This window comes from Tympanuchus pallidicinctus, unplaced genomic scaffold, assembly GCF_026119805.1.
Source record: "Tympanuchus pallidicinctus isolate F22 unplaced genomic scaffold, pur_lepc_1.0 scaffold10, whole genome shotgun sequence".
NCBI classification, from domain to species: domain Eukaryota; kingdom Metazoa; phylum Chordata; class Aves; order Galliformes; family Phasianidae; genus Tympanuchus; species Tympanuchus pallidicinctus.
Genome location: NW_026294619.1, coordinates 12,467,761 through 12,483,714, shown reverse-complemented (window position 1 = coordinate 12,483,714; position 15,954 = coordinate 12,467,761). Strand labels below are relative to the sequence as shown.

Sequence of the window (15,954 nt, the reverse complement as noted above, 5' to 3'; positions counted from 1 at the left end):
ACTATGGCTGTTTCTGACCGCTGACCAAACCTACTGCTGCGTGCTTAACATCACGTCTGTGCTAAACAATGCCTCTGCACATTGTCCTGCGTGATTAACACAGTGTGTTAGGGGGGTCAGTGAGTGCATTTCTCTTTGTAAAGCAGGTGTGGTTCAACAGCATTTTACAGTATTAAATGCCATCACTTTGAGGAACACAAGGTCTCCTATTTGCAAGAAAGGAACTGAACCAGAGGTGCAAACCACATACAAAGCACAGGAAGATGTGCATAAGCTTTCCATGCAGAGCTTACTAAACACACTTCTTTCAGAGTTTGGCCCTTGGTATTCAAGGGCTGCCAGTAGCTTATTACTATGCCAGATTGGGGAATTTGGATGAGATCTATCATTTCATGTCAAAACTTCGTTCTGACTTAGCAGAGCAGAACACAAAAGCCTAACGTGCAAGGAAGATGTTCAATCTGAAAACTAGGCTCTCTGTGAAAAGCTACAGTTCCACTGAATTCAATGCAGCTAGTCCTGCGTAACCTAGCAAAAGGACCAGCTCTCAGACTTGAGCTGTAGATCCTTCCCATCCCATGAGTAGCTTTTGGTGTTCTTTTAAAACCTGTTCACAAACAGAAAGAAAAGAACTTTGAAGAAAAGTTTGAATTGAGTAGTCTTTACGATCTAGTTTCACTGTTAGTAAAGGACACATGCTGCATGGGTTGAATTTGTCCTCTTTGAACAGGGCAGGAGGAAGACTTTTGGAGAAGCTGGTCAGTGCTAGAAAGGAGTGGGCAGAGCAAGCACATGCTTCTCCTTTACTGACAGCATTATGGACAATTTATGTTTTATGCTTTTTCATAGGAGCATACACAGATATCAGACAGAAGCACAGACATTATGAGAGTCCAGAGGCATGAATTCTGTGTTCCGAATTACAGCAAGATCCAGAAAAACTGTATTTGTCTTGTAGTGGATAATTCAAAACATTCCTGTCCAATTTCATGGCCCTAGAGGATCCTGAATCTCACTTACTGATATAATAAGTCATCTGACTTCAAGATCTGCGCTTGGGCAGTACAATCAACATGAAAGTCATAGAAAGATGTCCATGTGTAATAATTACTCGTCCCATATATCAGGAGTCACTAGGGAAGAGGATGGCCAGAACTGAGCTTTGAGTTGAATTATCTGACGTGTCATACACAGCCCATATTGCCATGTTTAGCATATTATATCACTTTATTTATTGACTCAGAATTTGAGATGCCATTAGAATGCAAAAACCTTTTTAGCACTTCTGCAAAATGGTAAATTAAAAAGCATAATGGCAAGTCTGTGCTACCATGTAATTTCAATTTTGTGTATACTTTAAGACTGAGTCTTGGCAGTAGGCCTAATATAAGAAACCCCATATGCTTAGACAGCACAACAAAAAGCAACATCTTGCTGTGTACCAAATTGCTGAGCTGTATCATAAATGCCAGTTAGAAAAACATCAAACAATGCAACTCCTACAAAAAAGAGTAACCTTCAGCCCAGAATATACAAGCATACAAGAGCGTGTGCCTACATGCAGCCTGACTTTTTCCAAGCCTCAAAATCCCATAATCCAAAAGAACAAACTTTACTCTTTTCCCTCAGTGGGAGTTTGTTTAACGCGAGCATTCACTTCAGACATGTGACTAATAAAAGAGTTCTAAAGCATTATTTTTTTCAATGAAGTCCTTACGTATTCAATAGGCTTGAGGGATTTGATTGCAGCAGTTGGGCAGCCACAGGAAGGGAGATCAATGTAAAGGCCTTCTTCCAGCACACAATGATTGTCATCAATTTCCCCTTGGTAATACAGGAGCCAACTGCAAGAATAGAGTAGCAAAAAAGATTAGCAGCTCAAGTTGCTTATTAATAGTAAGGTTTTTCAAGAGTTAGTATTTGTTAAGGAAGCGAAGGATAAAAAAATAATCTGTTTGCTTTTGTTAAGCTTGTGTTTTTGTAAGGCTAAAATGTCTTGAATGGCTGTGTGACAAAGCACCCAAAACATAAAAATCAAATCATGTGATATAGAAATTTCAGTCCTGGAATCAATAGACACTAATGGAAGGCAGATACCTCTCCTGCACATAACTCTTAAAATCTGGAATAAATTCTAACGGGAGTTAAAAAAAAGAAAAGAAGTCACAGTAACTGTGAGCTTCCCTTCCCACAGGGAAAACAAAAGGTATGCTACCCAAATCAACAGCAGGGCAACGCTTACTGAGCTACATTGCAAGACAAAGTCTAAGATGTGATGGACTATGATCAGTGTGTTATGCTGATGATCTGAAATTTAGTAGCATTAGGGAAAAAAAAATAATTACTTAAAATGGCGGCATGTAAAACAACACTTACCAACCCCGAAGAACCTTAAAAGAACATGGTATGAATGATGTGAAATCAGAAACTTCTGCTGTGAAATCTATACATGCTCCTTGGAAATGTGTATTACTGAAAGCTTTGAGCTACAAGAACAAAACAAAATAAAGCCAATGACTAAAAGGGAAACAAACTCATTGCCATTAATGTTAGCAGAGATAGTTGTGGTCTAAGACATATCCATTCAATTCACAAAGATACAATAAATAGAATGAATTCTCAGTTAAGGAGTCTTTTATAGCTGCTTTCTTTTCTAGAAAGATTGTGTTTTATCATGTCTGGACCGTGTCTAGGAAGTTGATGTTAATATCACTATTACAGTCATGTTAATGTAGTGGTAACAAGTGTAAGTTCAAATGCAACAGAAGAGGGCCCAGAGAACAGAGAAGGCTAGGACTGAAGGATGTTATCTTCTACCTGAAATACTCCTGAAGTGTGGCTAACTGTTGGTATAGCTCAGTAATCCAGGTTTCAAAACTGGAGGAGAAGGCATTAACTAAAAGATACAAGGCTACTGTTAAAAAAATGCCTTGAAATATTCTGTTCCCTGAGTGACTGCAGGAAGTTTTTCCTTCAAAAACCAGCAGGGGAATTTCTGGGGGCCAAGCTGGTGCAGCTTGGTAGATGTAGCATGGCTACATTAACTTCTTTTAAAGTTCAGCTGAGATGGTTTTGCACATCATGGTGAAGAACTTCAAGACACATTTAACTATATTCCAGCAATAAGATGTGCTCAGTTCACTCTGAAAAGTAACAAGGTTGAAAGCACTGCAGTTAAAAAGAAAGAAAGGAGAGAAAAAAAAAGTGAGAAAAAAAAACCAAACAGTAGTACGACATAGCCTATGCTCATTGTCAAGTCACTTAGAATTCCGTGCTCCTAGGCTGGTATAGTATAATGGAGATGATTTTCACTTTAAAGCCTGAAAGAGAGGCTGGATAAGAATATAAAATTTTACTTTATCAAAAGAACAGCTCATATTTTGTAATGGAAGAAAAATACTATGGCTGTTGCAAGCAGGACTTCCCTATCATGTCCCAAATTGGCCTAGCTTCCTGCCAAAGAAAAGAAATCAATTGCTCTTGCCAGTACAGAGAGAGCAGGCCAAACATAAGCATTAGCAAATGATTTTCTGGAAAAACTCAGACTGCATTTTTAAAGAAATGAATGCATTTCCTGCTGGAAAGAACAAGAAAAGCTTAACCTGGCCTTTGAGAAAACACATCAATTAAAATACGAAGGATAAGGCGTAATTAATTTTTCTATAAATATAATTGCAATGCTATGTTCCAGAGCATCTGTTTAAGCTGTAATTATGTACTCTTTTCTATGCACTTAAAAAAAACTTCATAGAAGTATATACACCATTGTTCTTTCATAGGCCATACACTATGCAACACTTTCAAAAAAAGGTTTGTAACTCACTTTTATATGGCATGTGTCTAAGAATGAATAATGGTCTTCATCTCACTAAAGCTAGGATGAAGTATCAATTCGTCAATGAAAAAAACTGCGTATTTGTTATTACTCTTAAACTTCAGCTAATGATGCTTTATTGGGTTCTGACATTATCAGGTTCCACTTCCTATGAAGTCAACAGACAGAATACTGAAAATACACACAAGTTATCACAGCAGTTCTCTCTGCTACCTACATTATCTGTGCAAGCCAACTGCTAATGAAAAAGGCTTTGTTCTTGCTGGACAAAACAAAGTTTCCTTTTAATAAATAAAATGAATCACTTAGAAGCAGCCATTTCAGTCATTCTTGCACCACATGCACTTTGTTAGTGATCCTGGCAGAAGTAGAGGATCAGGGCAGTTACTGAAAAGATTAACTTTTTTTTTTTTTTTTTTTTTTCTGAAGAGCAACTAAAAAAGTGGAAAAAGACACTCTTCTAGACAGCAAACAGTACACTTTGCTCTGATCTACATGTATTAATGGTGGGAGAATGGATACAGAATCATTCAAAATAACTGGTGTATGGCTTATAGAAGGCAATACTTAAGTACTTGCCAACTCATATGCACCATGTATTTTCCAAACTACAAGACTGTTGCACATATGGAAACATTTCTTTACCTTGAATGGGAAAATGTTCATATTTAATTGAATACTACTCTTTACTCATTCTAAGTGATTAAATATTTCCCTACGAAGACTTACTGAAAATATTTCCCTTCCTAAAAGGACTGTAATGACGCAAGTTACATTCTTCCTTACTTTTAAGATGGAATCCTATAATAACCAGGATTGTGAGAAGTCAGGATAGTGTTTTTTAAAAACAAAACGAAGAATTTTATTAGACAACACAACAGGCAAAACAGTCTCATATAGATCAGTAATTTCAGGTGTGTGTGTGTGTATATGTGGCCGTTCCGAAAGCAATGCCTCCTATTTTATTATGTTGGCCCACAATGTCAGAGGCAAATGTTGGTGGTATGGCAGTAGTGAATGTGAGCAGACAGAGGTGGTGGGTGCTATGTTTCAGTAATGGCAACAAGCCATGTTCCAGAAAGTCATGCAGATTTCTATAAGCGTGGCATGCAGGCTCCTGTGAACTGCTGGTGAAAGTGCACAGCTACTGGTAGTGACTATGCTGAAAAAGTAGTGTTTTGTAGCTGAGAATTTGATCTATCAAGTAGTGTTATTGTGCTCTTTGTATCTGTTCTAGAAAATAAATAGGAGGCATTACTTTCAGAGTATCCTACGTCATACACAAAGATTTTTAAAATTGTTGCATATATCACTGCAAAATTAAAGACTGTAAACAAAATGTATTGAAATTTCAAAGGTTTGCATTGATCTTAAGGATCTGGAAAACCAGAGTGAAACAATGAAAGAATTTTTCCTGGGAGAGAAATGCTGAAAAAGTAGAAGAGCTGAAGAACGACAAATATATTACATTTATCTTCAGTTTTCAGGATCCCATCAGATTCATCACAGCCAGTTATTTTACCTAGTATCATTTACCAAGGCTTAGAGTGAATGAACTTGCAAATCTTTGGCCTCCAACTGCCATATAAGTAGGTCTGGCAGGAAATCAGTGTTTAAGGCTAAAATAATACACCAATTATATCTTCAGAGAAGAAACATTTACTGCAGTCCTGGGGTAATCATAAAATTGTTGAACAAGAGAACATAGAGAAAAAGAAGGGTGTGGTCAACCTGCTAAGTAACACAAGGTATGCATTTCCCACATGCTTATGGCTATGATAGCCATCAAGGAAGAGAGAATAAAATTATTTCCAGATGACAAAATACTTAATGTTTTCTGAAACACAGCCATTGAGCTCTAGATTTCCTTTCCTTTGGAAAATATCAAGTTTTCCAAAATACATTTTTCCAAATTTCCTTGCTTAAAAGCATGTAACAGAGAAAGCAATATAACCACTCAGATCACCACCCATGCTAGCAGCCCACTGCAGGACAGAAAAGGATAAATAAAACCGAAACTGCCAGAAATGAGAAGAGCCCTGCTTGGGCAGAACCTTGTGGGAGACAGAGACTATGCCTGGTGATAAATACAAACATTCAGAGCAGTTCTTAAATCGCTCCAAAGGTATGTTAATGGAATTAAGATAAAGACCAGAAGTGCAAATCCTCAAAATTACAGCTTCTTAAAATTAAAGTGCATTATCAGCAAGGTAGATGTAACTGTTTGAATGTGTCACAGAAGAAATACATCTTGTATTTGTTATAATCATGAAATTCCAGCTTTCCTTTCAATAGACCTACAAGTTTGAAGCGTGCAGTTCAATTTTCTGCAGTTTATACTTCATTATTCTTCAGCTCATACATAAGACAACATAGCAACAAACCAGATAGAATGCAAAATAATGGAAAGAACACATGCCACAAAGAGAAGGACAAATATATGTGATATCAAGTTTCAAGGAAAAAAAAAAAAGGAAAGAATAGGAAAATAGTTGGCCAGAAAGATCCAAATTTACCCAAGTCTACTGTACTGCTTTCAATTTTTAGGGACAGAATACTAAAAGGTGTGAACTAGAATAAAACTAAGAGCTGAACATTGGCAAACATAGCCTTTACACATCTACCAGCTTCCTCAAGTTATTCTTTAATGTACAGAGATCACAATACTGAGATATTCATCTGAAGAAATGAAGCGAGAAATTCAGCTTTACCTGTGTTTAATTATTAAATGTGGTTTAGTACTAGAGACTGTTACACAATATCAACATACCAAATGTGGAGGCTCATTCGTTCCAAGTGGTTCCTGCAATAATAAATATATATACAAGCGTATGAACAAATAAATGAATAATACAATAAATAATAACAACGAAATGAATTACAATTAGTTTCCAAGAAGGCATGTGAAGTTCCTGAAATTTCTAAACTACAAATTCAAGAGCAGAGATGCACACAGTTCCCACGTTCTTGGCAAAATTCTCTTTTAGCAACCTCTGCCACCAGATGCCTATAAGCTCATTATAGGTGCCTGATCGTTCAGTCCTTTTCTCCACAGAGAAATTGCATCTTTAGTTCATGTAACTAATTAGTTCATGTAACGTGGAGTAAAGTCAATGTAAATCTATTCGGATTTAAGTATATTTATTGAAAAAATATAAAATTCAGAGCAATATTGGGACTTTTTTTTTTCCCCCCAAAAATATGCTCTTCAAAATAAGGCTTAATGTTTGTACCTTTCCAGTTTTCAGTGCAATAGTATCATTTATTATATACTTACTACTGAGAATTTGCTTTGCTTTCCATTAGGATGATAATCTATTTGGTCAGGTTACTACCTTGGATTTAAAAATGGATAAAAACTATTTTCTGTTTTTATTCACCATACGCCTCACAAATATTTCAGTACGAAAATATAAAAAAAACCCCACAGCCACATAACATGGGCTAGAAAATTGAAACACAAATGCTCAAGAATTTATCAATCAGGCAAAATCAATGTTTCCAGGCCAGGTTATTGTTCCGTGAACGCAGCCTGACATAGGGAAGTTCTTACTAAGTTTCCCCATCAATTTTATCATTAAAGAAAGAAAGATCCAAAGTGTCCATTTCAGAGAGACAAGGTTCAGCCTCTACATTGTACAGAGTTACGGTATGTCATCCGCAAGAGCCTTTAACTTGTTTCAAATAAAGCAGACAAATTGATAACAAAACTATTACAGAACTGCATATTATAAAACCATTGTAAGACTTCGAACTCAAAAGTCTGCTTTCTTTTAAGTTTTTCCCTTAACAATCTCCAGTAACTCACCAACTTAATAGGTCGAATTGACATAATGATTTTACTGGATCCTCCCCAGTCAAAGAAACACTTATATTTTCCTTTCTCCAGTACATACTGTTCTCCACAGAAATATTTCTGTTGATAAGCAACCCACCTGAAGAATGGCAGAAAAATAAAGAGAAAACGTAACATTTTCAAGGATAGTTTAATGAAAATATCAACAATTTTCTTGGGAGTTTTTCTTGACTAGCTTATCAGTGAAATGTCAAATTTGATTTGAGGCATTTAAGTGTCACACACTTGATTTACTGTTTTTGCTTTACCAACACTACTTGGACACTTTGCTTAGAAGCCAAGAGGAAAGATACTTGATTGATTATTTCTTAAATCTCTCCCAGGTCAATCTTAACTTGCTCACCATCACCTCCAAGACAGAACTTTCTTCCAACTTTTCCAGTTGGAATTAAGAAAAATGGTATAAGAAGAAACAGAAATAAATGAGGAAGTCTTGACAGGATGAGATAAAGCAAAAATTTTCCACGGTTGCCTGTTTGAACTTCTCATGCCTTGCTAATCCTGCTGTAATTTAAGAAGAAACTGATCAAGGGTGTATCTAGCCCTAAGCATGCTTTGTCAGCTGCCTAACTAGGCAGAAGCTAATTAGGGAGATGCTACTAACCTGGCCACTTGTCTTGGTCCATTCCTTTCTTAGTTCCCTGGAACCAAGGACTGTTCTTCTAGCACTATTAGGGATATTAGAGGACATCTCCTTTTGTAGTCCATTTAGCATTTTATACATTTAGCACCATTTAATTATGTCTTAGCTTACTTTCCCCTGTGTGTATTACTATATATTTTTATACCTGCCATCTTTTTGGCTGCTCAATTTTATGAGTACCAACTGAAGATTCTCATAATTAACATGGCTTATTTAACACGCCATGAAGAAATTGGTATCATCTGTAGATTTGAAGAGAACTGTTTGCTTCCTGCTCCCAGATTACTAAGTCTTCCTGAATAAAAATACTCATTATATCCATTAAATAAAAACAGATTTATCATCAATGCCTGAGAAACTGATGATTCCTCTCTATTAAGATTCTTCACTTCATACATGTGAGCCAGCTTTCAGTTCCTAGCAGAACTTTTCTTCCAATTCCATGCAGCCTTATTTCTTCAATAAACTATGCATCACTCTGTCAAAGGCTTTTACTATTATTATTTTTATAGTACTGTGTCCACAGGGCTTCTTTAATTCATGTGCATATCAACTTTCTCACAGAATACCAGAGATTTAGTGAGGCAGCACTTCCATTCACAGAAGCCATAGTGACTCCTTCCCTTCAGACTGTGGTTAACCATGCATTCCATGATCTTATAGATTTTGCCATTTTACTGTGGACAGAAGGCAAATCCATTAATCTATAGGTCTCAGAGAGCCCCTTTTAAGCCATTTTTTGAGATGAAGTTATGTTGGCAATACATCAGACCTGTACACAATGGGCTGTTTCCAACCATGAGGTATGCACACTGGCCAGTAGTTGGTAGCCTTGCAACACTGCTCAGCTTATCCTTCATTCCAACTTCTGTGGTTCGCTATATCAGAGTTTTATTTGGTGCCAAGTATTCCAGTTCCCTCTGTTTTTATGCTTCTGGCATTGGTGTAGAAGCACTTGTAAGTTCTGTCCTTGCTTTATCACTTAAAACTGCATATGCCTGCCAACTTATTTACCTTCCTTATTTATTGCAATTGTATTGTTTACTTTCCTCCTGAACTTCACATAGGCATACGAAACATCAATGAAGTCCATTGCGTGGATTTAATCAGTTTGGACCATGTATTCTTCAACAGCTTTTGCTTTAGCCCCTTAGCTTTTAGTTTAAATCTTTCTCTAAAGAGGGTTTCAATTTTCAGTGTCCATGGCCTGACTTTATTATGATTAAGGTACAGCATATCCTTTCCGTACAGGCTCCATTTGTATCCACAAGGTATTCCACTTCTTAACATACCTAAAATCTCACTTCTGTACCACAATACTCTACATTACTACCAAAGCTCTTGTATTATGAAACTACAGTCTATGTGATTTCTGGAGGGACCTCACAAACTTTCTGTACTAACAAGAGCGCACAGATCCAAATCAAGATGTAGGCATGAGTTGTAGAGAAAACATTGAGATATTTTTTCATTTACCAAGGAAACAGAAATAAACAGTGTTGTCCTCCAACCATTTACAACTTGTTCCATGTAAAGTACCTTCTGTCCAAATATTATCTGAAAACAGCTGGATAAAAAAGTACATAATACTTCCAGTCATGTATTTCAGCAGACTTACACTCCACTTTTCACAAGAATCGTCCCTGTTTCTGGGCCAAATCCAGTCTGTTCCAAATCAGGAATTTCTTCATTGATGATGTCCAGTGCTTTCCCATCTTCATCATCGGATTGAAAAAGTGCCACTGATGACTCTATGAAATCCTAAGAGGCAGCATATGAGTTAGAGGATACGATGCCAAAGCTCAGTGCTACTCCACTACATAAAACATTTTGTCCAAGAGCTGCACACTGAGGGATAGTCCTTTATAAAACAATGAAAAGGCTTAGGTCCTTGTGAAGATCTTCAAGGGAGACTTTGGTATTGAAGAGCCTAGCTGGATGCCTGTCAATCTTACACATTCTTCATTTATTTCCCCAGTAGAGAGGAAGAACCTGCTGCCTCTTGAGTACCACCCTTCTCTTTATGAGAAAGACAGTGCAAAAGTACGTGCTTGTGAATGAGAACGGTGAGAGCGAGCATTTGTCTTCTAACAGCTTCACAAATGACTACTCCAAGCATTGCCATGACTACAGACTTTTATTTCAAGTTTTCCTACTTTTTCCCTTCCCTGGGGCAAGGCAATAATCAAAGAGAGTAAAAGGAAGACATGGGCAATCGTAGATCCTTTTTTCAGCAAAAAGGGTTTGTAGCTTTTGGAGATGTGTCCTGTGTGACCAAACACACTCTACAGCAATAAAACAAATCTCAGACTGTACTGTTGCATTCTGCCTTATATAACTGCGTGACATTGTTTTGCTTAGCCAGATTACTTGGACAACTTTAATTAAAATTGAGCTTCAAATATCCACCTTTTTAAATACTCAGCAATTTTAACAACACAATTCAGTCACTGTTTGGAAACATGGAAAACAACAAACCATTCACTTTCCTTCTTTAAACTTTTATCCAAAGCATGAACTCAATTCAATTTCAGTGTTTCTGAAACATTCTGAATGTTGTAATGAGCCACAAATTAGAAAGTTTTGCAAACTGTTAAGCAAATACAGTAGCCAACAGGTTGACACATAATATGAAGGCATCACACAGGAATTATTACATTAAGCACTTTTTAATATAGCAATTAAGCTACAGTCACTATGCTGAAGGCTACAATGAGAAAACTAGCCTTACAAGAATCAAAAAAAGCACTTAAAAATTAAGGCCAGACCAAGCACGCAGCCAGATGGAAGAGGCTCTTTAAAGGAGACCGTCCTTGTACACAGGATTCAGTCATAATCAAAACCAATTTTAGAACACGCATTCAATGTGTCAAGCTCTGCATTGTTTACAGGATATTAAAAAGTGATGCAGCAAATTCTGTAGTAAAACTGGCTTTCCTACTATGTTGACCATCTACCGCTTCCACTTATTTAAAAAGTTGCAACTACTTCAAGTATGCACTAGAAATTCAAGTACAATGTCTGGTAAAGTAATCAACTGCAGTTTCAGGCTACTACATAGAAAAAAGAAAAAATATTAATGCAGTTTTAGTGACAATGAGAAACAGCTAACTTAACAGCCCCAAAGCAAGAATTTTATATGAGTTCCTGAAAAGCCACTGAGTTCATATATGCACTTAATTTCTTTAAATTTTAAATACTGAACATACATCCAAAATTTTAATTTAAAACACGTTTTAAATACAGTCATGATTTTCTCCTTACAATTTTCACTGTGGTTTCTTGTAAACAATATGAAATACTTAAAAATGAACTTTGAAGACAAGGCCAATTTTCAATCTGAAAACATCAGTGGGAAAGTACTCTGCTGCACTGTAAGAGATTCAGAAATTGGTCTTTCCCTGATCATGACAAACACGAACAAACTCCAGCTTCACAGATTTGACTCTGCAGAAAACAGCAAACACGACCAGTCCCCCAAATCAGCACACAGTATAAGCTGCTGCCCTCCCTCAGGAACTTGTCCTGCATTTGACTCTAGCGAGTCCAATGTAGCTGCTGATAACAGAGCTGCCAGCATGTTGGAAAATAAAACTCTGAATGACCTTTCTCTCTTTCAAAACACTCTCTGAATCCCTTCATGAGAGCCTGTAGCAATTTGTAGCAGAAGTATTTCAGATAGACAAAATCTGAAATATCTTGACAGCATACCTACACGCATGTGCGTCTTTAACAGAGAATGGACAGGGGTTGCATTCACAATCTCTGCTTTGTGAGTGATGAAGAAAACTTTCTGATTTCACAGGAGATAAAACTCATGCCTCAGCTGCACAGCAATAGTTGTTGTGTGTGCAGAAACATGGCTTGAATACTCCTGCTGCTAATAAGCTCCCAGTGAACCCAGCATGGCGAGCATAGTGCCAGTGAAACACTTGAAAAGCTTTGCACAGCCACATTTGACATTCTGCACTGACACAGGCTAATGAGGTATACTGCACTCAGCCCAGTTCTGCAGTCACTGACGTGCTCCTGCACCATGCTTCCCGCTCAGAAATGTTTGATCAGACTCTGCCTGGAGCTGACTCAGGTAAGCAGGGCTTATTAGCTTGGGATTGTGCTGTGCGAGCCAGGCTAAATTGTTTTCAGGCTTGGGCTGGCCTTATAGCCAACAGTGTCAAGGTCATCTGGTGTCATGTCTGAGTTAAAATACTATGCAGGGAGCAGTACAGCTAGAGGTGGCACTGGTGAGTATCTGAACGGAGTAGGGGTCAGCCTCCTCTCTCCCTGTACAAGCTGATCATAAATAACTCAATACAGCTACATTTCACCTATTCCCTCATGTTCTGCAGAAACTCTTGAATCCACCTGACTAAAAAAGAATTTTCAGGGAAGAGGAATAAAGAATCTAGTATCTGGGAACAACCCTACTTAGTCTGAGACTATTACAGCCATTACTGTATTCTTCCTCGCAGCATTGGTGAGATGATGGCAACAAGCTTGTACGCTCTCTATTTAGCAAGGGGCCTGATGCACAGACAGCTGGTTTTGCATTTTTGCCCAAGTCCTGTTGAAAACAAGAGTTTGGCACTAAAATGTTTTTAAGCTTCTGACCTTAAATCAGATAGAAAGTCACAAAGGGAACATACGGAATGCCTTAACACTGACCTACGTATTGTGCATCAGAGCATGGCAGTCAATCTGTTGGTCAAGCCTAACAAAACTGCACTGCCATCAGTCATTTTACTGACTCCAGACACAAGCTTGCTTATCTCTTTACATTACGAGGAAAAATTTTAATAGCAGAAGTATACACTGATATACATTTACATATCAATTTGAATAATATATGTTGATAGTTGAATATGAATGACACGTTTTCAAAACGCTAAGGATTTGAGTACTCATCTTGCCTACTGTAGGCCTGAATCAAATTAAAGTCACAGAATTATTGAAAATCCTGAGATGGAAAGAACCTACGATGATCATCAATTCCGCCACTGGGGCCCTCACTGAACTACCCAAAATCCAAACCCTACATCTGAGAGCAGTGTCCAAACACTCTCTGAACTCTGACACTTGGGGCCGTGCCCACTGCTCCGGGTAGCCTGCTCCATGCTCACCTAACACCCAGCTGCCTCTCCCCTGACACAGCTCCATGCCATTCCCTCAGGCCCTGTCACTGTAACAGAGAGCAAAGCTCAGCGCTGCCCCTCTGCTCCCCTTGTGAGGGGCTGCAGCTGCCATGAGGCCTCCCCTCAGCTCCTCTGCTCTGGGCAGCCCAGGGGACCCTCCACCACTCCTATTATGCCTTGCTCACCAGATTGTTGAACATCTTTCTAGCCCTCTTTGGATCCCACTAACAGTTTTTTGTCCTTCTTACATTGTGGCAGCCAAACCTGCACCCAGAGATCCAAGGCCTTCCTGTGCCAGCTGCAGAAATTGGCAGTTCCTTTGGCAGTTCCTCTTGTTAAAATTACACGCTACATATAATTGTGGCACATACAGCTGCCTATACATGCATAAACACAGAACATCATCTCTGCTAAACTTGTGCACAATTTAAAATCAGTATATATGTGATTTGCTCAACAGAAGATTTAAAAATATTAAGTTACTCAAATACATTATACATAGCTTGAAGTGTAAGAAGCAGTTAGAAGTAAATTCCTGCCAAATCTGAAAAACAAATTATTCAGAGGAGAACATTTTTCTTCAATTCATCGACTTCTTTGAATTAATTGAATTTCATAAAAACTAAACCCGCATGTTGTGAATTTGAGCACGACTCCTTTTGGCTCCCATTAACTCCACCCCACTTCTGCTGCAAAATAACAGTCAGTGTTGAGACAGTGACATTGCTTTGCATGCCTGTCTTCAATCTTCACAAAACTCATGGTTCAGGAACATCCCATCACATCAGAAAGACTGGATAATCTCAGAGTCAACAATCTAATTCTCAGAAGGAGCCACTCTTTGCAGCTGCATTTAAAGAGCAAGAGCTCACACAGACCCAGAGTTTTTATTATTTCATTGTTGCCCCACACAACATATTTTAGCAGAAGAGATCTTATCACCGTGATTATTCATATTGCCAAAATTTTCTGGCACAAAAATTACAGAGACAGAAGGCAACACTGTTTTAAGGCTTTCAACAGCTGCTGTGTTGAACAATCACTTTTTGGTATTAATAAACAACTATATTGTACACTTAATGATGATAAACTTTTAAGAAAAAACTGCTTTAAGAAAAGTATCCAAGAGATTTGGATGGCTTGAGGTGCAGAATCACAGAATCACAGGGGTTGGAAGGAACTTCCAGAGATCATCGAGTCCAACCCCCCTGCCAAAGCAGGTTCCCTACACCAGGTCGCACAGGTAGGTGTCCAGGCGGGTCTTGAACATCTCCAGAGAAGGAGACTCCACAACCTCCCTGGGCAGCCACTTCCACTGCTTCCACTTCTCCTCTTCCACTGCTCCTTCACCCTCATCATAAAGAAGTTCTTGCACAAATTTGTGCGGAACTTCCTATGCTCCAGTTTCTGGCTGTTTCCCTTGTCTTGTCTCCACATTGCTGAAAAGAGTCTGGCCTCACCATTCTGCTTCCCAAACCTTGCAAAAGTCTTGCAGTGGGACAAGGAACTCCATGCAACACATTCCTTGCATAAGTTTTAAAAGGGCTACTCAGAAGTTGCCTCTGCTATACAATGCATAGAGTCTAAATTTCAGCAACTAGGATAAGACTGACAGTGAAGTTGGGCATGACTTGGAATGATCAAACAGACAACAGCTGTACCGTAAATGAAAAATAACATCCCTTTATGTATAGAACTATGTATAATTTGTGTGAAATTCACAAAAGTACTTACAGCCTGAAGGAACCGGAAAGACAGGAGAACACTGCCAGTTCCTCCCCATGTGTGTGTGTCCTCATAATCTCCTTCCTCAAGTAAGTACTGGCGGCCTTTGTAGCGTTCTTTGTCATAGGCAACCCATCTAAAGCAATCACACAACAAAAGAAAGAGAAATAACTAAAAGCAAAACAACTCCATACATGATTTTCCATAACAAATAAAAGAGGACAAGAACATCCTAAGAACACTCATATCTTAGACTCAGCTAACAAACAAAGCAAGACTTGTTGGAAATCTCAACAAGCACTCAAGAAGTGTTCCTTGCGTATCAAATCCTTCCATGTAATTATTTCTCCAATAACAGTTTATCTGCGTAATGTTTCTAGATGTATCTCTACTCATCAGTCATATCCCCAATACCAATATTCAGTACTACAGAGGTTAATGCATCTAGCTGCCATAAAACCCTAAAATTACCAATTGCCAGTGATAAAACCCAGTGCAAATCTCTCCCGTGTTCTCATAAATAAGCAGATACTACCCTGGTGTTAAAACTTGGGGATTTCAGCAGAGGAAGATTTCATCCATTCCCAGTACTTCCTGTTCTAATCTATCCATCTAATCTATCTAATCTAATACATAGTGTATTTGAATAGATTATTTGTGTATTCACAATTAAGTTTATTTTCAATGTTATGCTTGTGAAATTTGGATGACAGCCTGTGTATTAAATACATTTTATTATATTACATCCTTACACTGAATTATT

The 15,954-nt window shown here is 38.1% G+C and overlaps 1 protein-coding gene across 3 annotated transcripts in view; it reads right to left on the bottom strand.

The window, feature by feature from the left end:
• Positions 1-15,954, bottom strand: part of CRYBG3 (crystallin beta-gamma domain containing 3) — a 90,692-nt gene that overhangs the window by 16,464 nt on the left and 58,274 nt on the right. For all 3 annotated transcript variants that reach the window (XM_052703021.1, XM_052703030.1, XM_052703039.1), the window contains 6 exons: positions 15,201-15,327; positions 9,953-10,095; positions 7,644-7,770; positions 6,606-6,638; positions 2,377-2,486; positions 1,718-1,844 (listed from right to left, as the gene is read on the bottom strand). In XM_052703021.1, the coding sequence (XP_052558981.1) occupies positions 1,718-1,844; positions 2,377-2,486; positions 6,606-6,638; positions 7,644-7,770; positions 9,953-10,095; positions 15,201-15,327 (667 nt within the window). The remainder of the gene's footprint in view (positions 1-1,717; positions 1,845-2,376; positions 2,487-6,605; positions 6,639-7,643; positions 7,771-9,952; positions 10,096-15,200; positions 15,328-15,954) is intronic.